The sequence below is a fragment of the Plodia interpunctella genome, chromosome 20, assembly GCF_027563975.2.
Source record: "Plodia interpunctella isolate USDA-ARS_2022_Savannah chromosome 20, ilPloInte3.2, whole genome shotgun sequence".
NCBI classification, from domain to species: domain Eukaryota; kingdom Metazoa; phylum Arthropoda; class Insecta; order Lepidoptera; family Pyralidae; genus Plodia; species Plodia interpunctella.
Genome location: NC_071313.1, coordinates 4,644,997 through 4,670,912, shown reverse-complemented (window position 1 = coordinate 4,670,912; position 25,916 = coordinate 4,644,997). Strand labels below are relative to the sequence as shown.

The window sequence follows — 25,916 nt, the reverse complement described above, 5'->3', positions numbered from 1 at the left end:
CGCCGTCGACGGCACTATTTGCTCAGTTTGAGCCGCACGTGTTCGGTAACTGTACCGTGTTAACACTTCATCATGTAGGTCGTGTGCGGTGTTGACATTACCTCTTTGTCTTCTTACTTTTAGGGTAAAGGGTCAGTACAAATTAAGCAACTATAAGAAGACTTCTTCAACATCCTATCATACTAATGTTAATGCGTAAAATAGGCGAATAAAGACACGAAAACTACTAGCTGTTTTTCGCGCGCCGCAGTAATCTTTATATTTGAAAACGGATTCATTATTAATTTTTCTCAATTTTCACGTTCAGGTCTGAGTTCTTCTAGCGTACCTACTCTGTAAATCTGTGTAGTTATGCAGTGCTCAAAACCCACAAAAAATTATAATAATAATTTGTAAAGGCCTACCAACAGCATACATTTTGTATCCTTTTATACAAAAACATCTCAAATCCGTTATCAAAAAATCTTTTAGATATTGTTGGCACTTGCAGCCATAAAGGGTTTTGTAAGGTTTCTTGAAGATTTTATTGCGTGTTGTTTGCATGAGTGGCGCAAGATAATGTAGGCTTTATAAACTTTGTAATGGTTCCCGAGAATTTTTGTGTGTAACTGTACTCCTGTAGTTGGAGAACTTCCTAGTCAACCTTTTTGATGACCCCACTTCACGGAACCATTCTTATGAATAGCAAGGACCACAGATTGTTTTGTGGTAAGGACTATATGGGCCAAATGCAGATTGTCGGTTAAACCCGTCGATCGCGGAGAATTGTGACATAAAAGATAAACAATTGTTTGACTGACGCATTTGCTCCGGTTCGTATCCTTCATGCTTTCCGAATTCCGAAGCTCGGAGGAGATCCGTTCAGCAGTTCAAAGGAGGCAAATGTCGGGCTCCACGGTCGGGGTCACCCAACTGAGTTTTAACTGCCACAATATATGAAAGAATGTAAATTTTGTGTCAAATTACTAATTACCTTGTATGAGAAGGGCAATGAGTGTGAGGATATGCGTTACGTACAATTTTAAACATCGTAAACATATTTTAATAATTCGAATAAAACACTTGGGTATTTTAAATCTAATAAAATATGAATCATCATCATCATTATATCCATTGTGTTATTGCTAACATTGGTGTAAGATTTTATTCAAGATGCCTAAAGGTATCTGACATGATTTTTTACTTCCATCTAGTGGCAGGTAGTCGCATACACAGTAGAGAACTAAACTGTCAACCAGTGTGCAGGTTTCCTCACGATGTTTTCCTTCACCGGAAGCAAGTAAAAATATAAATTGCTACTTGATACTTAAGAAAATTTTAAATGGCGTTCATTTTGTATTTTTTTCACATCCAAGATGTCCGGATCGGATAAAGGCTGGATACTGCGGGGCGTTGTAAAGAATACCCGAAGCTCCATAATCCCAGACATAAACCGTGGCGTAAATACTCGTTTACGGACAAACCTGCGAACCTATTATACGTATCGATACTAGGTTATACATAGGTACAGTCGACTGTATACAGCATGTCAAGTTGCATGAATCATTATGACGTGGTAATAGAGGTAAGGTTGCAATTCATTTTGGTAACTTGATGTGGTGTTGGCTGTACTAGGTTTACGGCTGAACCCGTGAATATAGTAGTAGATATTGCAAGGTCGGCAGGTGCGCCGGTGCAACGACTTCGATGCTCAACTCCACTGTCGGGAACGATACGACTTTAGATAGAACGTTAGCAGCATTTGTTTATGAAAATTTATATATTTCATAATTGAAAAGATATACAGGATTTATAACTAAAATAAAAGAAAATAAAACATTTAAAAAGTAAATATAAAGTTAAATTAAAAATGGCATGTGTATTTTGGATAAATATTTATGTATATTTTGCATAAATATTTATTTTGACCATTCTTGTATTGGTATTTCATTGCGATTCAGCCCTGCTAATTAATTGGCAATTTTATTTAAATACAGGGCAGGATTATCGTGCGAGCCATAATTCGAGCGCTATAATAAGGCCGGATCTCGAAATCAATAAAAATTAAATGTTCCCATGCTTTATATAGTCATCGTTGGGAATTGTTTTTCTTTTAAATATACCATAAGCTCTGATTATAGCAACAAATACCGTAATGCATTTGCAAGCCTCAATTGCACAAGTCAACTTTGACGTTAACTTCACAACAACCCAATGTTCGCCATGTTGTTTAATCGGCGTCGATGCCCAGGTTAAGTTAACGTGAAAGTTGATTGGTGTAACTGAGGCGAGGAGGAAGAGTTCCTGACGACAACCGAAGCATAACATCCTATAATGATTTTTTTGAAATACGTTAAATAATATCGTGTCGTGTCTAACAACGTATAACACAAACACATAATGCGAAGTCATCGAACTCCTTTGTCCACTCTTTACGGCGCGCGGTTATATTTAAGTTCGATGATTTAAAATGCGCCGCCATTATTTTCCAAGATAAATATCGATGGATTATCTCCATCTCGTTATTTCGCTCGGTATGCCACAGGTTTCTCTCGTATATATACTATACTAGCGGCCCGTCCCGGCTTCGCTCGGCTAAAATGAAAATAAGTTACACACATAAATCTTCTTCGGGAAAAAAGTCGTGCTAAAATAACATTTTAAATAAATAATTTTGCTAAGTAGAATTTCAGCTCTGTAGTCTAATTATTCGTGATCTGGGGCACAATGTTGGATTACTTTACCTCGTATGAGTCAGTCAGTGAGTCAGAGGAATCACCGGTAGTGATGGTTATCGAATAATTACCGACGTATGACTGCGTACTGGATTTAACTTGATCCGTCAAGCGCGAAAATAATGGACTAGCTTTTCGGTCAGATATAAACATTTCGATGCAAAAAGGTTGATAAATGAAGTAAATATTGAATGGATTGATTTTCTATGATTTATTTTTATTGATCCTATATCTACAATGCGGTCCCGTGTAACATAAGAAGAAATTAAAAGCAGCTTAAAGATATAAGTCATACCTCTTCTTTTCGATTGTGTTATTGCCAGCACTGGTGTCAGATTTTATTCAAGTCGCCTAAAGGCACAGGTAAGATACGATTTTTACGACTACCTGCCGACGTCTAGTGGCAAGTAGTCGCATACAGACTAATGAACATAGATGTCAACCAGTGTCAGTCTCAGGTGTCCACACGATGTTTTCCTCCACCAAGCAAGTTAAGTCAGAAATCATAGTAATTCTGCTAAGGTATCCAGGAGGAAAACCCCAAACCATACAAAGCAAAACGCAATCTCTCGTACAGATAATGGCGGTGACATCACGACCGCGATGTATGAATTTTTGCATGCATGTCGCATTTATTTTGAGAAATGGCTGCGATTGTGTTAGCGACAATGACGTGAGTCAAGATTATTATATTATATGTTTTTAATGTTCATTTAAACAGTCTTTGCATGTTAAATATGTTTCGCCTCGATCTCGTCTGTGATTTTTTGCTTAGTCTGTACCTTTTTCCATCTATTGTGATTGTACTTTTATTGTCGACAAGTAATCTATGATACTGCTACAGCACATCGTCTTGCACGTTTTTTTGTCAACCATACCTTGTACTCGTATTATGTTTAGTTACATGTACAAAACGGTGGTGAATAAAGTGTATTATATATTTATCTATCGATCGACGTCATAATTTTCAACCATTTCCATATAATTTTTTTCCAATATGTAATGTTTCTATAAGATTAAATTACTTTGAAACACCTTGCATTTTTTAAAAATATAGTATATGAATATGACTATAAACTAGTCCAACGTTCCTCTTTTCAATAGGTATTGCAAAATACACGACAGGCTTCGGGTTATGCCTGCAAACAATGTTCTATGGCTAGCTAAAGAAAAGGTTCGACTGAAGTCCACCTTGATTATGATATTTCTATTTTTGTAAGAGTCTTTCAAAAGTTTCCTAAAAAATCTGTTGAACCGCTTTACACACTGAAATATATAGTAACGAGATAAAAAAATGTTTGACAAAAAAATACTAAGCTTTAATCCCAAAAATCGCACTAAATTTACAGGATAATTGTAAGTAATTAGTCAATCAAAACCACAAATAACCGTAACTAAAATATAAAACGTGCAAAAGTATCCTTATAATTTGTTAACGCCTAAAAATAAAACGGATGGATTGACACCGATCTCCATAAATAGAGCAAATCGTAACATCTGTGACGTTAAAAAAAGTATAAAAACCACAGGAACTATCAGATTTCACTATTCTACCAAATAGCTTCATTTTGTTAAATGTTGATATTGGAATATGAACTGTATCTCAAATGTTATTAAGTCGAATTTGCCGAATATTTAAATTAGGTGGTTTTAATTTCGTGGTAACGAAAAGTGACGTTCTGTGAGAATTTTATCGTATAGGGTTACTGTGGCTTTTTAATGAATCTTATCTGTTTAACTTTGACAAAAAAGTGCATCCTTTAAATATTGTGTTACATGTGGTTTATATTTTAGCAGGTTTAGTTAGTTTGTTTATGTGATATGCTATTTTACATAAAGTACAGTCGGGGGCAGATACTACTAACAGACTTTACTAACATACTGTGACAGGTGAACTGTACATACTAAGATATAGTTATTTATATTCGGGTCTTTCTCTCACTATATGGAGAAGGGGACATACAGATTTTTCTTACGTTTGGCATTATTTGTTTTTAACATATTACCTTATTATATAGAGCAATTTAACTGGATTAAATGAGGATACTTTTTAAACAACATGTATAAAATGTAGGTACGATGTTCAGATAACTGCACCATTGAGTTGAACCCTTTTAATAAAAACTGTAACCCGCGCGTTTATTCTGAGAATTCTTATCTTCATACAAATACAGGCAGCCTTGGCCGTGAACCACAGAGTATTAAGCTTTGTAGACGTCAAAATGTTCTTCGGTACGGAGTACCTACTAATTCCATTACTTCGGTACTTACTAAATCCACCAGTTTAACAGAAAAAAACATTTAGCTTAAGCTACTGTCAAGCCTTTATCATTATCTTGGTTCTTGGCTAAAAAAAATATTTCTTTTAGTAGTTTTTGTCGTTGAGAATGGATATAATTTAATTTATCATTGGAACTGAAACCAGTTTAAAAAAATCAGCTTCATCAAATAATGGAAAGTAGGTATTTAGCTTATAAGATTTGACCGGCACTAAATAACAATTAATAATTGTAAAAATACAGCGCACGTATACGATGCCCAGAAGATAGTATTTTTTAAAAAAATTTGAATTCCCTCGTTTGTTAATTCTAAATGTATTTTTGAGCTAATTGAGAAGAAAGTAAAAAAAATAACTAAATTTAAGCCTTAATATCAACTTTTTGTTTTATTTTGGCTTTCTTCCATTAGACTCTAAATATTTTTAAATATTTAGGCGCAAAAGGAAGTCTACTCTACCCTGTATGTTATCTACTCTTGCTACCACATGACTCGCTTTACCAAATTTAATCGTCTCCATGTGGTCTTCAAATACTAACACTCACAATCAGTATTCACTGTTTAATTTTTATTTATTTTCTGGTGTTAGCCCACATCGAGCCCTTTATCATGGTTTAGCTATTAAAAACTTTTAACACACTTGGTCGTAACTTTACAGCACTAGAATTGTAATAGATGATACACGTTACACTTGCCGACTAATGTGTAAAAAACATCGTATGCCACGTGTGAATCGATTGTTACAATTTATTTACGGCTTTATTATCGCGCTCCGCTTCCGCGAAAATTCACTTATTCGCTTGTAACATAATATATAATTGCATGATTTATTGCATTGTAGTAGAATAATTATATCGAAGAAGATACCATAGAAAAGGAAGATTTTGTTTTTTTTTTTAAAGAGAAGACTTTAGTAATCTACAATCCAATAAAACACACTACATTCGTTATGTAACGGCGATTGTTGTATCTCTTCAGTACAATTTAACATATTAAACAAATTAACAAGATAAAGATTAATCAATTGAATTCTTATTAATTTATGAGAGAACTGGAATTACAAGATCGTTTTATACAAGTTTCATGAGTCAAGTATAATGGCGAGTAAAAATAAATATTTCATTCTGGCCTGATCAAAAATATAGTTAGTAAATAACTACTTACCTATAAAATAAATACAACATTTTTCCACTTCTTAGTTAATTAATATTCTACAGGGTAATGAATACAAAAGTTCTACTTTTTCAATTCCTTAAAAATAAAATCATGCTATCTTCGGACCAATATGACTGTTTATGAAATTATACTTAAAACTAGCTAGCACTTTATCACCATCTCCGCCTAACGACTCTCATATTTTTGTATTTTGATATGTAAATTAAGCTAGAACTTAGAATCTCAACAGATTAGACGTTGATAAAATGTTGTCATTTGTAACAGAGTAAGCTAATAGTCAAATTACATAAATATTTATAAGTACGATGTAGTGAAGTATGTATTTTTAATTTTATTTAGAGGCAAAAAGTAAGATATTTTTTTAAGAACATAGCAAAGTAATGATCGTTCCCAGTATAAGAGGAAAATACCTGTAGACCCAACACTGTCGGGAACCCCTGTTAGATGTCGTCCTAAATGCAGATGATGTATTACGTCTATCCTTTATGGGGTAGACATAGCCAAAAGTTCCGAAACTGGAATGCCACGTTTAGCCCAATGCTTAATTTCTGAAATCACGATGTGGTTGAACTGTATTTTAAATAAAATATGGTACAAATTGAGTTTTAATTGTAACACGCGGTCAGGTCATTTATAATTATATAATAACCACACGCATAAAGCATAATATGATAAATATCAATATTTACAAGCCCATTTATCAGCAGGACGCACCTTTAACCGACAGATAGAATGAGACACATTCGCATCGCCTCAAAGATAGCGAACCTATCAATCTTTGGCCCACTTGTCAGTTATCTTCAATTTGGCTGATTTTATCGACAGTAAGCAGTTGTTTAGTTCACTTACATGCCATAATATTTCAATTTGAACTTTTGGAATGATTTTCAAATTTCTAATTAGACTACTTAAATCTTGGCGTAATAAAAATATGCATGTTTTTTATTATGTATTTATGTTAATTATATAATATCCATTCAGGTGCAGTGTTTCAATATCTGGAAAGGAAATAAAATGTTGTTTTAGTCGTCAAAGAAAAAATCCTAATACTAGATATTTGGTCAGTATAAACAGAAATAACTGTATTCAGTTATGACTATATTGTTCAATGTTTAACTAAAATATTGCTGTACAAATTGGCAGTATACTCGCGAACATCCTTGCAATTGTCTTTATGAATAAATTGATACAGATTAATAAAGTGGTTACGATAAGTGACGTCTGCACTGGCACATTCTTATCAACAGTGTGCTTCGGCAGTTGGCGCTCGACAGGCTGATCGGTCACATTGCTTAAGAATATGCCTCTATCGATTACTTAATTCCCACTAGTTGAACACTCTACACGGTCCCCGGAACAACATTCATAGAATACTATCGATTAAACATCGCTCTCTATAGATTTCGGATGCAGTGGATTATGGAAATGTGCCGTGAGAACGACCGGTGAATTATTTTGTTGAAATAAATCCAGCTAATGTAGAAATGACGGCCGAATCTGTTCGGGTGTTTAATGATTGCTTCACTGATGGGAAACTGTAAGTAGAAAACCTTTTGGTGATTTCCATTTGTATGAATATTCATATTCAGGCTATGAATAATGTACATTTTTTTTATTTCGTGGAAAATTATTGCGGTCTAATGAGAATGTCTGAATTTATTTTTCGTTGAAACTCGTCTTATCGGGCGCATGCAATGCACATTTCTGATTAGTCACAAGATACATTTCGTTGCAAAACCATTTCTAAATTAACCATTTTCCCTATACGTTATGTGAATGAATAATGTTGATGAAAAAAGTGATCGTAAAAGTTAGGTTAATTTTAAGTGGGATCGTTTTGAACAGTGAGTTCTGTGTTCGGAGTTTACGACTGCCGCGATCTCTTTGTTTATGTAATATCTAACTTATTGCATTTGGCTCAGGGGTAATTAGAACAGGTTTAATATTGACAAGGACTTAGTTTATTTTTACTTTTATTTTTGATTTCTTAAAATCTGTGGACAACTACGACCTTGAAACCATCAAAGTTCTGTGTCCACGTAATCTCATACTTCATATTCTAGACAAGTATCGTTTGTCCAAAACTACTGGATAGCAATAATCATAACTAGTAAGTTATGGTTTCAAAACCATTTTGAATTGATTTTTTTCCTATTTATTTAGACTTGTTAATATAACAATGGATCTTTTAAATCGTGCCTTTTAATATTATATTGGGTATGATCTAACAGTGTGTCTAACTACAATCTCTGCTTTCTCCATCCAGGTGGTCCACAAAGACTTCATAATATATTTTCCCTTGTTCTTTCTTTCCACTCTATATACCAGATAAGCCACCACTATTATCATCAGTAGAATCACCACACAGGGCTGTCACACATGGCCATAATAGACCACAATGGCCTATTGTTTCGCCACCATTGTTTATGGCGGCAACTATCACTCCTGTTACTGTCATTTTATCCTTTACTCATCTTTGACCGTAGCTCTATTTTTCACTTTACTATTTTGTATCTACTTTGTTATTTTTTTATTTGTTTTGATGTAAAGAATATTTTGTATTACTATTTCATTGGCAAATTCTTTACTGTACGTCGTCGGTCGGCTCATTGTAGTATTTAAATTTATTCTTGAAATTGCTGACATTATGAAACATCTGCTCATTAATAGATTGTTTGCTACAGGTGATATTTAATTCAGCCTGATCGCCTGCTATTTTTGTGTTGCGATCGCTTTGTGTTTCAAGGTTATTAAAATACAAAGTGTTTCTTATGTTTCTTTTCGCATTTAATAGTTGGATCTTTTATGTAATGTACTTCAGAGGTCATAAAAGTCTTGCAAAATATTCTATGTATTGTTTGAAAAAGAAAACCTTTTTATCCTGTGGAAAATTCTTACAGGTTAAATCGCATGCAAAAATTAGTAAATGTTAATGTAAATTATTATTAGTATAATAAGATTTTGGGGCACTAAAAATAGTGATAAAATAATGGTACTAAAATATTATTGTCTAAAATAAAATTGAAAAAAAATTGTCAAGACTCAAGTTGATAATTTTTATAGTGTCCAACTCAAACGACCGTATTGGAAGTAGTTTCAATTAAGTTGACATTATTCAACGGTGGTTGAGCCGGTGTCTCCGTGATAGTTAAACAATTTGAGGATTTGTTATGTCCGTTTGTCATAATAGGTTACACTAACTGTTGTTGTTCCCACAGATGACAGTTATGAGAATTGTACTGTAGACATGGCCTGGCGAAGATATCGCTACTGTTGAATAAAATTGATAATAACTCTTTTAATAGTGGCCACTGAGTCAAATATATTTATCAATGCAGAAAGATGTTTGAAAAGTTCAAAACGATATGTCTCGAGTTTTTCGATACAAAAAACGCATTTCTCGGCAGTAATATGGACGTGTATTTGCAATCAATTTGGATACGTCTATATTGACTTCCACGTAATAGATATTGGACATAATAGGATATCTTGAAGGAAATAATGAGACGTATTATTACTTCGGATTTTTAGATAGGTACAGTTTGTTAACATTGCAATATTTTAGTAAATATTCTAGTCTTCATAGTTACTAGTCTTCATGGAAAATCTGATTGTCTCTCAGTTTGCCAATAATTGGCCTGAATTAGCCGGCATGCGTTGCATCATGTTCTCTGCAATTAGGCTGGTTTCTCCTAAAATACCCTGCGTCTGTTGTGTATCCTGTTTTTGTTTCACGCGTTACTGGGTCTTGACCATGTTTGTTTTAAGATCCATTATTCCTCACTATAATGATAATGAAAGGTTTGAATGAGATCTTCTTTCGTTTCCATATGTTGAGCTCAACATAACCATATACATATATGTATATGGTTATGTCGAGCTAGAATATGGAAACGAAAGAAGAAAGGTTTTAATAACAAGAAAATAAATTTTCTTCTTATTAAAACCTTTTTTCAAATTCATATATACCCAAACTAGCTGCCTGATCATTTCAAATTTATTTCTTCTCTTTTCTTTAGTACCACATGATATAATCAATTCGTGGACAGACACAAGTTCAACGACCACAATGTTTATAGCTCTCAAATCGTCTGAATCAATCGTGTTCCGGATTGTTCAATACAATGGAATCAGGAAATTGTTTACCGGGAAACACAAGCTATTTCAGAACTTCATTAGCTATTGGATTTTACGTGATTGAATGACAAACGGTATAGACTCAAATGGTTAAAGTTGAAATTTTATTAGTTCAATAATTTTATATGGTCAATTCAGTCAGCCCCAAGGTATGCCATGGGTTGTGAGATACTAAGTAGCTCATTATGGATAAAAACTAAATTTAAAATTTTGCTACAGTGGACGATATCCAAACGGCTATAGATACGCACATTTTTCAAACATAGCTAAGACACTCCCGATTCAATTCTCTTTTAAATAAAAAAAAAACTAAATCAAAATCGGCTAAGCCGTTTGGCTGTTACGATGCCATGGACAAGATATGCATAGATACGTTAAAAAGATCATTTTCCATCTTGAGCTAAGCTCACCTGGCACACAGGTCATCAAAATATTATATGACCATAAGGTGTGCACAAAAATAGATATATTTTTGTATTATTTACGAAGTATTTGAATTATTTCAACTATTTTCAGGATTCTACTGTCTCTTCACACTATCTTTATTGGGGCGTGGTGATAAAGGTTGGATATATATTAAAATCAGCACTTTCAAATGCAATAAGCAGAATCGGTTCGACTGCCTTTTAGACGCATCCACAGTTACGCAAGAAAGCTAGATATTCATCTCAAGAACATTGATCATTTAGCACTACTCTCAAGTGAACTAAGTAAATTATTCGTTGGAGCCGATAACTTTTTAACACTTTCCCTTAATAGTAATGACACATAACAATGATCAAGAACTACATAGTTCCAGGAATTATCAAGATCAAAGCCTTATTGTTCCATCACTTCGTCGCTTACATCATCGTCCGTTAGCTGAAAGACTGCAATCCTAAATGGTTTGTTCTTATATAGTTGTAGTTTTAGCAGTTATAATTTTCTTAATGTCTACCCCACTTCATTGATTCTACTGAATTCAGCAAACTATTACCCTTAGTGAACTTCGCGAATATCTTTGACATTGGTGTAAGCAAGAATATTTTCTTGTAAGTCGACAAAGCGTCAATGACTTTTATTAAGTTGCTGGTGTCCATTCCGGGGACATTTGCACGTGAAGTCGAAGTATTTAAAGAAATTAGACCTTTAGTAACTTTTCAATTTTTAAATTATAAGGTTACTAGCTGCAACCCGGGGCTTCGCTCCCATGGGAATTTCGGGATAAAAGTTCACTATGTGATTCCAAGTTATATTCTAGCCGTGTACCAAATTTCCTAACAATCCGTCCAGTAGATTTCGCGTGAAGTAGTAACAAACGTACATCCTCACAAACATTTGTAATATTAGTAGGATATCTCGTTTGTCTACATGCTATATGAAAAAGTCCATGAATATTCACTTATAAATTGAAGCATTAACATCATATGAAAATATTATTCTCTACTTGGTAGTTGTAGCACACTCGTCACTCACGATAACACCAGCCTTGCAAACCGGTTGTTTTGATAATCTAACAGCCATAGTGTCGCCTTGGCACCGATGCTGTGGTGTTTTCACTTTTTTACTGTTTTCAAATTGCCTTTACAACAGTCTTCGTGACACCTTTAGATTGTGTTAGCATTCAAACTTCAATTTTATCTCTTTTATGCGGAACTGCCGCGAAATGGTGTGATGAAAATAGTTAGATATTCGTTCCGGTTATTTTATCACCATTATTATTTGCCATCAGGTAAATTGTTTAATATAAAACGCAGAGACTAGAGGGTCATATGCAAACACTAGTTAGAGCGAAGCACTTATTGCCTTGATAACTGTATTAGCCATAAAATACGTAGATTATACTTTCTTACATTCACACGTATCTAAGGCATCCAACATTTTATGATCATCTGCTTGATCCTTGTAATCTTCTCTGTCACTAGAAAATTCTCTATCACTAGAAAAAATATTTTCCCATCATATCACAATATTTAAAAAAAATCACAATTTTAACTAAGTACTGTCAAGAAGTTACCAAAAGTATTGACCGATATTAACTTTGCCTTTTTATAATCACGTTGACCCAAAAATCATCATGTCAGATTTTGTAAGGCGTCACATTCTACAGCTGCCTTTAAATGTCGAGTGCGAAGTTCTGTTAATATAATTCCAGTTCGCACTTCTATCGTAGCGTGGACTCTATCATGTGAATGTTTACCCGGTTCCTTCCTCAGTCCCTGAATCGCTAGCCGGTTGTGAGATAATACGTCTAACTTTGTATTCTGATTGTCCCCAGGCCTGTTCAAGGGCTCAACGACCACTCTCGACGGTATCGGTCTCCGGCCGATGCCAGCCGAAAGACCGAAGACCCTTCGGAAGTTGAAGTCGGTATACGACACGTCCCCCTCTGAGGCCCCCGTGGGTAGCTTCAGCAATGGACAGGACAGGAACCTCAATGGGATGGAAGACGAAGTCAGGCGGCGCAGTAACACGACCAGCTCCAACCAGAGCGGTGATAAGTCGCTGTCGATTCTCAGCCCATTTGATGAACAGGTAATTATAACCTTTTATTTGACCTGCCATGTTTGTGTCGGTCATATCTTGCAAGTTAAAAAACGGAGGCGTTCTCACCACATTCGTCTTAAGAATGGTCTTCAAAAAGATCAAAACTATTTTAATTATTATTACATTATAAAAGTTAAGAATATAATTACTTTTCTTGTGGTAGTTATTAATATAGAATCAAGAGCCTTACATTTGTCTAGTTTTAGAGAAAAATGTATCGCCTTCTGCATTGTACAATACCATCGGTGGGAATATGTGGAAATATATAAAGATTTTTTGTAATATCATTTTCTCATTACTCTATTATATGAAAAGATCTCTTTGGAAGTATGTTTTTCTTTTGGGGTGCATCAATAGTTATTAAGAAAGTGTTATATCTGTTTTTCCCATACCAGGAATTAACCTATTTAAAATAAACATGCAATTTTTTATGATTAGTTCAATAAACAAGACAACACACTAAATCGAATAGCCAATAAAATTAATTACTACATTCTTTCTCAGAAGATGCTAATGCATATGACATTAATACCTATTGATGACATTCTACTTAATTTTTCACTGTAAATTATTCTATTTATACGCTTCGTTTAGTTCTAAGAAAATGAGTCACGAAGGGCATGTTTTATCGGTTAACATCTTTATCAGTTAGCATTGCATCATTCTGCATTTGTTTGATACGAAATAACAAAGGATTAAAACTTTAAAACTGTAATTTTGATAAAGTTTTGTAAATTTTATAATATTAGTATCAATATTATGAATTATAAATTCTGTTATACTTTTACGGCTAAACTACTGGGCCGATTGATGAAAGTTGGATTCGATACAGTTAATGACAGGTCTAACAAAGGCTAGTCATTCTATATACAACAAATTGACCCGAAAAATGAAAAACGATCGACATTTTACCTACGCTTTGGTTTGTGAGTTTAAAATTATACTTTTATGTTACACAAGTCGTAATATATTTTAAAATCTTGTCTGATTCATCATAATCACGTAGCGACTATTACACGATCTGAATAGCATTGCAATAGTTTCATTTCCATAGAATCAATGGTTGGCCATTAAAATATTGCTATTGAAGTGAATCGGACATGGGTACTTGCGCTGGACCAATTAATTACAAATCTGTGAGGTTCACATTCAGTGAACTCTAACAATGCCCCGACATGTCAACCGACGTCTTTAGTTAACGAAAAATGCAGCATGGTAGAGTAACGCGGCGCGATACGTCTAATTATCAGATGACTAGTGTGTCGACACTCGACTGCACCACGCAATTCCCGCAATTCAACTCACGTTTTCGAGCATACCAAGATTATAGCGCAAATCCTGACGTCTTATTTCGCTCACCTCACACGAGCACATATGCTTCGTATGCTTACATCTACACTAATAAGACAGTGTGCATCATACTTTCCATTGAGAGTGTATGTATGTATGTGTACCTACGCCTACATTATTGCCGCACATGCTACCATTTGCATCGTGCAACATTGCGTCGCTGAACTTGGACGGGTACGGTATAAAGTACGACTGAGCGACCAATTGTCCCTATTGAAAGAAACAAACATGGCATTAACATAAGCTTACTTGTATTGTAACTTAACCGTCACTTATCCTGTCCTGTCTAAGCCTCAGACAATAGCAGGATGCTATACAACTTCATTATGATTTCATGTTTACAAGTTATTGTTTGCAAACTTTTTGTGACCATAATTAAATTATTGCTGTCAGTTATTGCTCGAAATATTATTTTAAACTAGTATATTGCCTTTTGATTTAGTTTTCAATTGTATAAACATTATTAATATATTGTAAAACATATGTTCAAAAGTCAGTATTAGACAAATCTCCACACAATTCCTAGTCGACGTTATCACAAATATTTAAATATTGCTAGTTTTAAAACAGGAATTGTGATATTTTTCAAAAACTAAAATAAACATCAAATTGTGCTAATCAATTTTATTAGCAAACTTTGATGAGAATAACGTTTTGTTTGTGCAGTCTCCTACTAGTCCTATAATAACATGCAATGCCGTTATTGCAAAAAAATATCATATGCGGGCGAGACGCCCCCATACAACTATAAGTTGACATACGAATCTTATGCCTTTTTGTACTGTTCAAGTGTCAACTTAAATTGGACGTTTAGAATTCTTTTTTGCTATCATCTTTTTTAATAGCATGCAGGTAGGCAGGTGCTAAACTGTCGTATCACAGCTGTTATGAAATGAGTGTAAATATATGGAAAATAAATTGCTTTTTAGATATCACAAATGGTAATGTTGAGTGCTTTTAAATTAAACGAGAATGGGAATGTATATGTAGATCTACACAATATCAATTTCAAGTTGTTCAGTTCAGCTCTAAGTAAGATATATTATTGGGAATTTCACCTCTATTCAGGTGGATAAGCGGACAAAATCGGTAGAAACGAAATACACGATGGAATCAATGGCAAAAGAGATTTGAAAATAAACTATCAATTAACATTTTACATCGGAAATAGATGATGACGATGAGAGAGTTTGTAAACAAAGAATTTGAATTGAAATCAATGCTTTGTCAACAGGAGGAGTGGGCCAAAATCTCAGAAATAATGGCGTCGTTTGGTAGCAAGTTAGTCCGGGAGTCAGTGTTCGTGTCGGAGTTGGAGCAGGAGTTCACCTCCCGACTGGGCCTGAGCTGCTCCGAGTCTAGTCTCAGTCCATCCGTGGCCTCGAACCTGGGACACTGGCTGGCGGGCTTGGGCCTACATGATTACGAAACCTTGTTCGTTGAGAGCGGGTTTGACGATATCGATTTTATTGTGAGTGACGTTATTATTTAGTAGTGAGCGTAGCACTAGATAACTTTGTTGTTAACTTTAACTTACGCAGTTCAACGCAAAGTTTGCTGTTTCATTTAATCGGTGGCAGCGCAGTTAAAGTTAACGTCAAAATTGACGGGTGCCACTGACCTTAGAAAATTTTTGGTTTTCGTGTCAGTGTTAGTCTGATACTTCCATAATAAGTCTATTCATTTATTTAGTAATAGTTCAAGGGGAGTTTTTTTTACGAAATTGTACACATTACAGGGTGATATGGTACATTTTGATTTAGAATTGCAAATTTCTATTCAAATGACAATTAGGTATTAAGCCATTTTTTTCAGATACGTTGCTTAAATTATTGTAAACAAACAATCATTTGTTCTAGAATGGCATATTAGATGACAATGACCTGCGCGAAATGGGAATAGAAGAAAACGAGAGACAAAAGATTCTAGAATCATCGAAACAGTTACCTCTGAAAATAGCCGAAATAAGCAATAACCATAACAATAATAATATAAGTAAAAATGAAAATGAGTCAGTGGAGGACTGGTTACGGAATATTAATTTACAGCAATATAGTGATACGTTTAGGAAGCACTTGTACGTGGACATGGATAGGGTGAAGAGGATATGGGAAGTGGAGCTGACGGCTGTCTTGGAGATCCATAAGGCTGGGCATAGGAAGAGGATCTTGGCTTCGGTATCTGGCGAGCAGAATGGACCCGTCAACAATATGGAAGATATTAGTGCTGATCTCAATACTTTGGTGAGTAATTTTACTTATTTATGGTCTTTTTTCGTCTCATTTGCTCAGTTACTACTACTAGTTAAAGTCTTCCAGAGTGCAGTTCCAGAGTTGTTTCCGATTCGCGATGTTTTTCTTCACCGGTGGTGATCTACGAAAACTACTATAGACATAAGTACTGAAGGCCTACCACGACACGTAGCACGTCATTAACGTCCACATGCTGTCTCTTTTTCCCATATCGAGTACGCATCGTGTGAAAAAAGAGACAACGAGTGAACGCAATTACTCGTACGTGCCACGTGTTTTATGTTTCATGGTTACCCTCATGGTATAACTCAACAAAACTCAATAAATCAACTTGGGGCAAAAATACATTTTTTGTATGTATGTTTGTAACGCGATAACTTTCGAACCGTTGATCTGATTTTGATGATATTTAAAATATATGTAGGATCTGTCAATAGAATTTTTAAGTTCGTGGGGCAACAAAATAGGTTAAGTTGTTTTTTAAATATTCACAAATTTGTAAAAAAATATAGATTTCGCGAGAACTAAGTTCGCCGCTAACAACTAGTATATTATATATTCACAATATATTTTCGGACAATTGACATACCTAATCTAAATTCTAGGCATCTAAACCAGCGAAGTGGGGTCTAAAATTTTCAAGATTTAATAATAATTACTTAACTTGAGCTTGTTGTAAAGGGTCAAAGAAATCGTCTATATGATTTCCCTTTTAGTAACTGATCCGTACAACATTTGAAGAAGAACTTATCACACTTATAAGGTACTAAGGTGGAAGTGAAACGATTGAACCTCGCCCTCAACAAGGGCGTTGCCGAGAGACTGACACGTGCGTATGATTACCGTTAGATGAGCAATCTATTAAGGATTTAGATACAAGTAATGATGATAGAAAGGAATTAACACCATTTACATGACATAGAAAATATACTATAGCAAAGCTAGTATCTGGCACAGAAAAAAAAACTAGAGTAAGCCTTATCCTATATCACATATTCCTCGGCCGCGTCTGTCTGACTGTAGGTTCGCGATAAACTCAAAAACTTCTGCACGAATTTTCTTCCAGTTTTCACCAATAGGATAGTGTGATTTCTGATAAAGTTTCAAGTGTATAATTTTTTATGGATTTGTCCGAGTGAAGCAGGGGCGAGCTGCTAGTATTATTTAAATCAATGAAGACATAACGATTGTCGGAATATATTTACGATCGCGCAGACGGCTATGGACAGTCAGTGAGTAGGACATCCTTTTTAAAATTAATTCAATGGTCGTAATGCACAATAAAAGTTTTATGCACCTGATCTGCATCTGTGCTGCGTTGCATGTCCAATGCACATTGAGTTGCATAAGCTATGCGTTGTTATATGACATTATAAAGTGCATTTGAATGCACTGTTGGACTTAAAATATCATCAAAATGACCGTGATCACTTAGTTGGACAGGTGGATTGGTAAGCAATAGGTTGTTATGAAGTTATTAAGTGTTTAAAGTAAATAAAATTTATATGTAGGGTTTGCTACACTCACACTCTCACAGGTAACATTTTTATTGTTTTTTTTTTCTTAGTTTTTTAATACCTGATTATAGATTATGAGTAAACAAAAATCGATTCAAAGGTACTTTTGGGTGTTTCTCCGAGCGTTTCGACCGCTGCGGCTGTCATTAAAATATTTCTAATTTTAACGAAGACAGAATTAGTTTTACTGTCTGACTTTATAATAATCTACACTGTATTAATGTCAATTTTATGAATTATTATTTTGGGAAAAAAATCCTTCCTCCGGTCGAATAGAAACGCTCTGAGAACCACCGCTTACAAGTTGAACGTCACATTATTAAAACCAAGTACGGGGCCTTTAAAATTAATCTGTTAGTAAATAACGCGATTAAAATTGCTAATCTGCAAGATTGCTCATCTAGTGATAATCTCACGTGTGGTCGCCTGGCAACCCCCCAACCCCAAACCCTCAGGGGGTTGACGGAAGGGTAGATAAAGTGTTGTTTATTGGTGTTTAATTGATGTCTGGTGAAAAAATAATTATTTCAATTTCAATCAACTAGGTGTCCCAAACTTTTTTATACTACCAAGCAGGCAAGCAGGCATGTAGCCCACCTGATGGTAAGTGGTCACCACAGCCTATCAACGCATGCAACACCAGGGATATCACACGCGCACTGCAAATTTTGTAGCCTATCTTTTGCCACAGTACAGTGATTTTAGTGTGTGGCTTTTCCGAGCTTAACCTTCTTGATATGGATATATTAATTTACTAATATTATAATGCAAAAGTATTTATAGATTTCACAGCAAAACTGCTGGGTCGATTTTGATGAAATTGAGAACAGATATAGTCAATGACCCGAGGTCATAGCCTAACGTGGGTGGAACTGCGGGCAACATCTAGTAGTCAATAAGTTCAATAGAAGTGAGCTAAGTCTAATTAACATATGCGCTTGTCTGCAACGGCAGTGCACATTTTTTTTAATTTCACACGTCGCCGGCCTCGTATAGGTAATTAGAGCTCAATTCGCGTATTCAGCCAGCTCTATTCACGCCGCGCCGCAGGTTTCGATGCGAAACGTTGGGCCTTACCACGGTACCTTACTACAAGAAGTATTCGATTTCGAGATTGAAAAAATGATATTGGTGTAGAAATTGTTTTTTGAGGCAATTTGATGACCTCTTTAGCTAAATGGTGATCATGCCGATGCATTTAAGATACCGAGTTCGAATCCTACTAGTGCCATATGCGTTTGTTAACTAATCTGATCATTGTGTAGTAATTACAATACATTAAATTACGAGAAGAAACCTGTACTTTAACAAAAGTCGTACATTATGTTTCTTCGTAATTTAATGGCATTTTATTTACCCCGTGCATATAGTCTACTCGATTGGAATGCAACGTATCGAGTATTTATATAAATAATACCTTATATATTAAATTTAAATTCGAAAACACATAGTAATCCAAATGCATAGCCACAGTGGTGCCTCCATTCAAGTTCACTCCGTCGGAACACGATACCATTCACAAAACTGAATGTGGCACTCGCTATACTATTTTTTTATTAATGTCACTGCCGCAAATTAGACGGCTCATACTGGCAATTTGTACCTTTCATTTAGTGTATTAATTAAAATTTTACGCTATCTTTTTTTTTATTTGCGACGTGTCGCTTTTATGTTGCACTTGTGAAGTGTGAAGTGTCATTCGCTCTGTTGATGTGATAGTGCGATTGTCACTTTCGATTTAATTAGGGTTCATCAGGGTTGCACGTGATGAGGGTTTCTGTTCAAAACAATAATATTACACAATGACGTACGTACATCTTTGGGAATGTTTTTTGTTCTGTTGAATAGGTATTGAAACACAAAGTACATTCAATCGCGATTTTTTGTTGGTGAGGAGAAAATTGTTTAATTGAGTTTTTTTCGGCATTTTTTCTTAGCTGTGGTAGTTCCGAAATGCCAATAGTTTGTATCTTTTTTGGAATTTACTATATAATATAACATATGAAGTGATAATATGCCTATTATGGTCTACTTTCTGAAGAAATGATTTAACAATGACTTAATAATTCACTTCAAGATTTTAACAATAGTATGGTACATAGTTCATGTAGAACCAGCTGCGCCTAGAAAGAGTAACAAACATACACACATACATCATCACAAACTTTCGCATTAGTAGAATTATTGTAATAGTATTTACTTAGGTGAAGCCGTGAGAATAATTCTGTTATAGTCTATCGTTCAATGTGTGCCAAGTGCCAAGTATATGCAATGGCAGCGACTCCATTTGTAGGTTATCCATTACCTTTGTTAAATTAAATAATGTTTTGTTACTTATTTATATTTTTGTTACAGAAGAACAACATACAACAGCTGAAAGAGGAAATCAAAGAAAAGCTACCTGAAAATCTGAAGGCGGTACCGCCACCAGTTGTGCCTACGTTAGCGCCGCCTGGTGGTGAGACCCTGAAACGTAGCAAGAAGAACAGGCCTGCTCCTCAGCCGCCGAGACCTTCGGACCTGGAGATCAGGGCACCCTCGGAGCTGCTCGTGGGCGTGCCAGGAGCATTGAAGACCCAATGGAAACACCAACCGTTTGTTCTTGTAACTGGTGCTGTGACCTATGTAGCGAATGTAAGTAGTTTTTTGAGTTTTTTAGATACATTGGCTATACATATTTGAGGTAATCGTATTTATGAGCGGAGCTTCACTCTTTGTGGTGAATTCTAATAGGCGTGATAAGAATTTTATTTCTTTTGTCTCGTTTAGTGTCTTCAAACTTCGTTCTTTCTCTGTCACCTGAGCGTTTTCCCTGTTTCTTCCCAAGTTAGGTGTCGGAACCCAATGTTCTACTTTTTTATATCCACCTTGCACAATCATCGATATATATAAAATTGTCAGACCACTGGCACGCATGTCGTCCTTAACGACATCAAGCCAGCACTTCTTGGGTTAGGGTCCGTGTAAGGGTTAAAAAATATCTTAGCTACATTTTCTGTTGATAATTTCACTACAGCCAAACTTAATGAAGTGACAATATTTTCTTACAAGTAATTATTTTCCTAATAGTACCTAGGCTCAACTGTGGTGAAAGAGCTCCGAGGTACGGAGTCCACCAAGAAGTCCATACAGAAGCTGAAGAAATCCACCAAAGAACCCAGGGACTCGCCTGATATCATCCTGTCCATCAGCTATCGAGGCGTCAAGTTCCTGAACACGATCACCAGGGTAAGATTACTTATATTTATTCAACGGTTTATGTACAGAGAGATACAAAAAGAGAGAGACAGTGAATGGAAAAGAACAAAAGTACTGCTTACTTCAAAAGAAATTTCTTGTAGATACCCGTGAGAGAAAAGATGAAAATAAAGAATGTACCTATATATTCTTCTTGCTTTATTCTATTTCCAAATAGATTGATCACTTGATATACGTTAATGCGGCAACGTTTGATGTCGTAAAATAATGCATCCTACTGACGCCGGCTTTAAATGAATGAAATCTATCGAGCAACGACTTCATTGCTACTACATAAGATTTTAAATCAAAAAAATATAAAGGACTGGTGGAAAAGTAACTGTAATAACAAACAAAATATTACCAAACTGAGAAAGGTCCAGCCATTAGTCACACTGTAACAATATTTACCAAAATTGTATTTTGTCCGCGATCTTTGTTTTCTTTGAGGAGCACCCAAGTGTGCACAGACAACGGGACACTGTCTGTCCTCAAAGGGGGCCGGACTGGACCGGCCCAGACCAAGACCAGCGACAAAAGATCAGACTCAGCCGTTGACTTTTAATTATGGAACATTTTTCACACTTGATCGGACCACTGACCAATCTTGCCTTTTGTTTCTTGTAGAAAAAAAGGATTTCTTTTTTTTATCCCCTTTGTATAATAAATTTTGTTAGAAGTCTTCACGGTTAGTTAAGTAGGATAATTAGTGTTTTTTTTTTCGCTGTTATGCTTACCAAGCAACGCTTTGATTTTTGATTAAATTTGTTTTTTGTTTCAAATTGAAAGTAATTTTTATTTTATTTTAGTATCTTCTTTATTTTAAATGTATTGTTGATTTTACAATAATTTACTTCGCCGTTTCTTCTCTTAAAAATTGCAATAGGATCAGTTACTTAGTTAAAAAAAGAGTACATAATTATGGTCCATTGCTAGTTTATTCAAGTTTTTGGACAATTAACTGCCCTTTAAAAGACTATGATTTAAAATTTAATAAAGACCCTATAAAGTATAAATATTTGTGTACCTCGAGTCTTACATAATATGTGTTGGTCACCTAGGAGCTGGTCTGCGAGCACGAGATCCGTAACATCCACTGCGCATGTCAGGACGCAGACGATCTCACACACTTCGCGTACATCACCAAGGACCACGCCACCAAGAGCCACTACTGCCACGTCTTCAGGGTGGCCACCATGGTGAGATTGACTTATTTCATTTGTAGATAAGGATTTTAGGCATCATAGTACGGCTGTCTACGAGATATGTTTTGGTTTATACGCTTCGCCTTAGACCACTGTTGTGTATGCCACCAGTTTCTCTGTTCGATACCTTGTAACTTCAAATATTTGTTAAAAGTTATCTTATTATTTATATTTGGTATTAATGACCTTTACAGGCTGCACACGCCTGAATTGATTATCGTAGAAACTAAAAGATTGCGTATTTGTGTATTTTAGTTAAATTTCTTGACTACAGTTTTTCATCGATTCTTGTAACATGACTTATACATAAAAGTTATATTCACAATATTATTCAAAAATTAAATTTTGTAATGTTTATGCAATTCATTAATTACAGGACCAAGCCACAGAAGTTATCTTAACTTTAGGCGAGGCGTTCGAAGTGGCATACCAAATGGCTCTGAGAGAACAGTCTAATCGGACGAGGGTCACTCAATCCTTAGCGAAGACCCCTACTCACGACCCCACGACCACTTCCAATAAAGAGAAACCTATCAACCACGGGAGATCACATTCCATTACCGAAATCAAACTAAACGGCCACCAACTCAAAATAGCGCCAATCCCGGCATCACTTTCTAATGAAGACTTCCAAGCTGCTAGAAGTACAGACGGCTCCAAGAGCCCAAGAACACCTCTGTTAAAAGCACCTATAGCTTCCACCGAAGAATTGTGAAAGATAAGGTAATATTTCCTAAAAAAAACAGACTAAAACATAATACACCATATTATCGTAGCATTTGGGAATAATAAAAGTTTAATGTTGATGATTGATGTTTATGAATCTGATTGAATTTTATAAATTGTCTTCCTTTGTAAAGGATATTGTTATCTCCCAATCTCGTTACATCGTAGATTTTGGACAATTCTCGAAGTTAAAGTCGATGTTATCGATGTAGGTAAATATTATATGGATATTCAAACAGACCAGTATAATACCAAAATTATTACTGTTCTGTAATATTATGATATTCTTGCATATTAACTCGTGTATTTCGATTTTGACTCTGCTTTTGTGAACCGTAACCTAATTTATTTAACTAATGTACCATATTAGATAAATGATCAATTTTACTATCCAATAGTAAAATATTAGGGGCTGTTATTATATTTATAGTAGTTTCTATTAATTGTATATTTTTGTTTCTTTTAGCGTTACTCAAGTGTTATTCTAAAATGTTATTATTGGATAAACTAGAATAAAAAAAACTGAAAGAAGATGTAACTTTTTAAAAAAGAAAAAAAATTAAACAAAAATCTAGATGCTTTTTTTCATTCTAGAATTTTCTGCACATATTAACACTGATCTCTATACATGCAGCTGTATTTGTTGTCTAAGGATTGCGCCGAATTCTATGATTACACATATAGTAATTACATATATAGTACCTATATGTGAAAATGTTACTGAATATAGGATACCTGGATATAGTACCTAAATGCCTCACAGTGACTTATTCATGAGTTTTTTTATGGTTTGTTTTTAGTATCGACCTAATGGATTCTGGTTTTCTATTTTAAATTTTAAAAATACTTTTACTATTATATAAAGAAAACCTAACTTGGATATTTAAAAATATACCGTAATAATTGTTTACCAATAGTGGGGTATCAAAAAGTATAGCTTTACATTTGCGCGTTTTGGATTAATGATATTCAATTAGGCCTAAAGTATTATAATCTCGGGAGTAGACTTAAAATTCGTTACCATTTATTCGGTGTCAATCAATGGTAGGTAAATTGTAAATAGATTAAACTTTAAGTGAATATAGAGGAATATATTGATGGGTTGTCGAACTAGCACATATATGTCGAGACACGAATACGCCTAATATAACATATAGTACATAAAACATATCAAAATGACGATGCGAAATTTTCACTATAAATCGACAAAAAAGGAACCTCTTTTTGCAAATGTTTCTCATGTAATGAAGAACGCATCCTATCAAACTAAATTTGAAGTTTTCCGATCTGTATGGCAGTGTCCATAAGGTTTAAATCTCGCTAGCGTTTAGCGCCATTTTGCTTGTAAAAATATTTATCGACATTGCCATAGGTACTGAAAAGGTAGAGGTATACTTGAAAATGGTTGTCACAATAATATTATACTTGGTGAGCTTCCTAAGTTAATTTTGCTCGTAGTTTACATTATGAAGAAGTTAAAATTAATTGTTTGCGTACAATAAATCATGTCTCAAGATGACAAAAAAATTAATGTTTGACATTCTGTTCAATTAATGCAACTGTTTGCTCAAAATTACAACAGTTTTTGATGTTACATTGTTCATTTGGACATAATTAAAATAGCTGGCCTTATTGTTTGTATGAAGTTGCTAAAGTCTGATTTATTATTGAGATTTTGTGTATTCTTATGTGATATGAAAAAAGTAAACTATTTAAAACGATTTCTGTTTCTTTTATTTACGATCTACATTTATATATTTGATGTTTAAATATATGTATATGTAGCAAAGCTTTTTATGAATGTTATTGTTGATAAAATTAAGTATGTATTATATACGATATTAGTACGTAAGTATATATAATATGATCGATTGAATTAGATTTTTAAATAACTGAGGGCCGATTCTCACGCAATTGAAATTTATTTCATGAACTTTCCCGTTATTTTGTTTCTGTAACACAGTTTCTGTAGTCACAAAAAATCACAACGGAAAAAGTTCAATTGAACGCATCTTATTTGCTTAAAACCTTATAAAAAGATGGAGAAAACTGATGAAATAAAATTCGATCGTGTGAACATCAGGCAGCTGATGGATAAGCAACCAAACAATAGTTGTTATGTGCCAAATTAAATTACATGAATTCGCCAACAAAATACCCCAACTTTCCATCTTAAAATGCTCATAAAAAACACCAAATTAGTTGGTTATTATTAATTATGTTAATATTATGACGTAATATAATGGTACTAATATATAGCCGTCCTGTCGATCGGACAATTTCACGCGAATTAGTTGCGGGTAGATTTGATACGTATTAGTTCACCAGTCTGATATAGCGTAAATTTTTTGTACGAGATTTAATCGGCACAGTTTACATTACTTAATTAATAACTCTCATTTCATTAATTCTAATAATGGTTAATTGGGTTGAAGTTTACTCAATACAAATCGGATATAACACGAATTGTTGAGCAGAACCTCCAGATAAAATACTCGATATGAAAGAAAAAAGTAAACGGTTACTATAGTAAAAAGTTACTATGATACTGGACCTCTGTGACTGAAATCGCAATCTTTGAAAAGTATTTTTTTGATAAATTTATTCAACAGCAGCGACGCCCTCAATGGGCCAGATATGTTTGTTCCTCTGTAAGCAGCTCAATACATTATTGATCATTATCAATTAGGTACACTTATTTTTAAAGAAAAAAATTTTAAATTTTCTTCTACACAAGTCGATATTTTTTCGATATGATTATTGATTAAAAATTATAGTATTGCAACATATTTAAGGTTA

General features: G+C 34.5%; 1 protein-coding gene across 4 annotated transcripts in view; it reads left to right on the top strand.

Moving 5' to 3' along the window:
- LOC128678783 (ankyrin repeat and sterile alpha motif domain-containing protein 1B-like) overlaps nucleotides 1-24,838 on the top strand; it is a 93,744-nt gene extending 68,906 nt beyond the window's left edge. For 3 of the 4 annotated variants that reach the window (XM_053760581.1, XM_053760582.1, XM_053760578.1), the window contains exons 12-18: nucleotides 12,562-12,818; nucleotides 15,415-15,651; nucleotides 16,040-16,423; nucleotides 20,305-20,583; nucleotides 21,019-21,177; nucleotides 22,248-22,385; nucleotides 22,768-24,838. In XM_053760581.1, the coding sequence (XP_053616556.1) occupies nucleotides 12,562-12,818; nucleotides 15,415-15,651; nucleotides 16,040-16,423; nucleotides 20,305-20,583; nucleotides 21,019-21,177; nucleotides 22,248-22,385; nucleotides 22,768-23,106 (1,793 nt within the window). In that variant the 3' untranslated portion in view covers nucleotides 23,107-24,838. The remainder of the gene's footprint in view (nucleotides 1-12,561; nucleotides 12,819-15,414; nucleotides 15,652-16,039; nucleotides 16,424-20,304; nucleotides 20,584-21,018; nucleotides 21,178-22,247; nucleotides 22,386-22,767) is intronic. The other variant, XM_053760580.1, reaches the window with a different exon arrangement.
- Nucleotides 24,839-25,916: the final 1,078 nt, after the last annotated feature.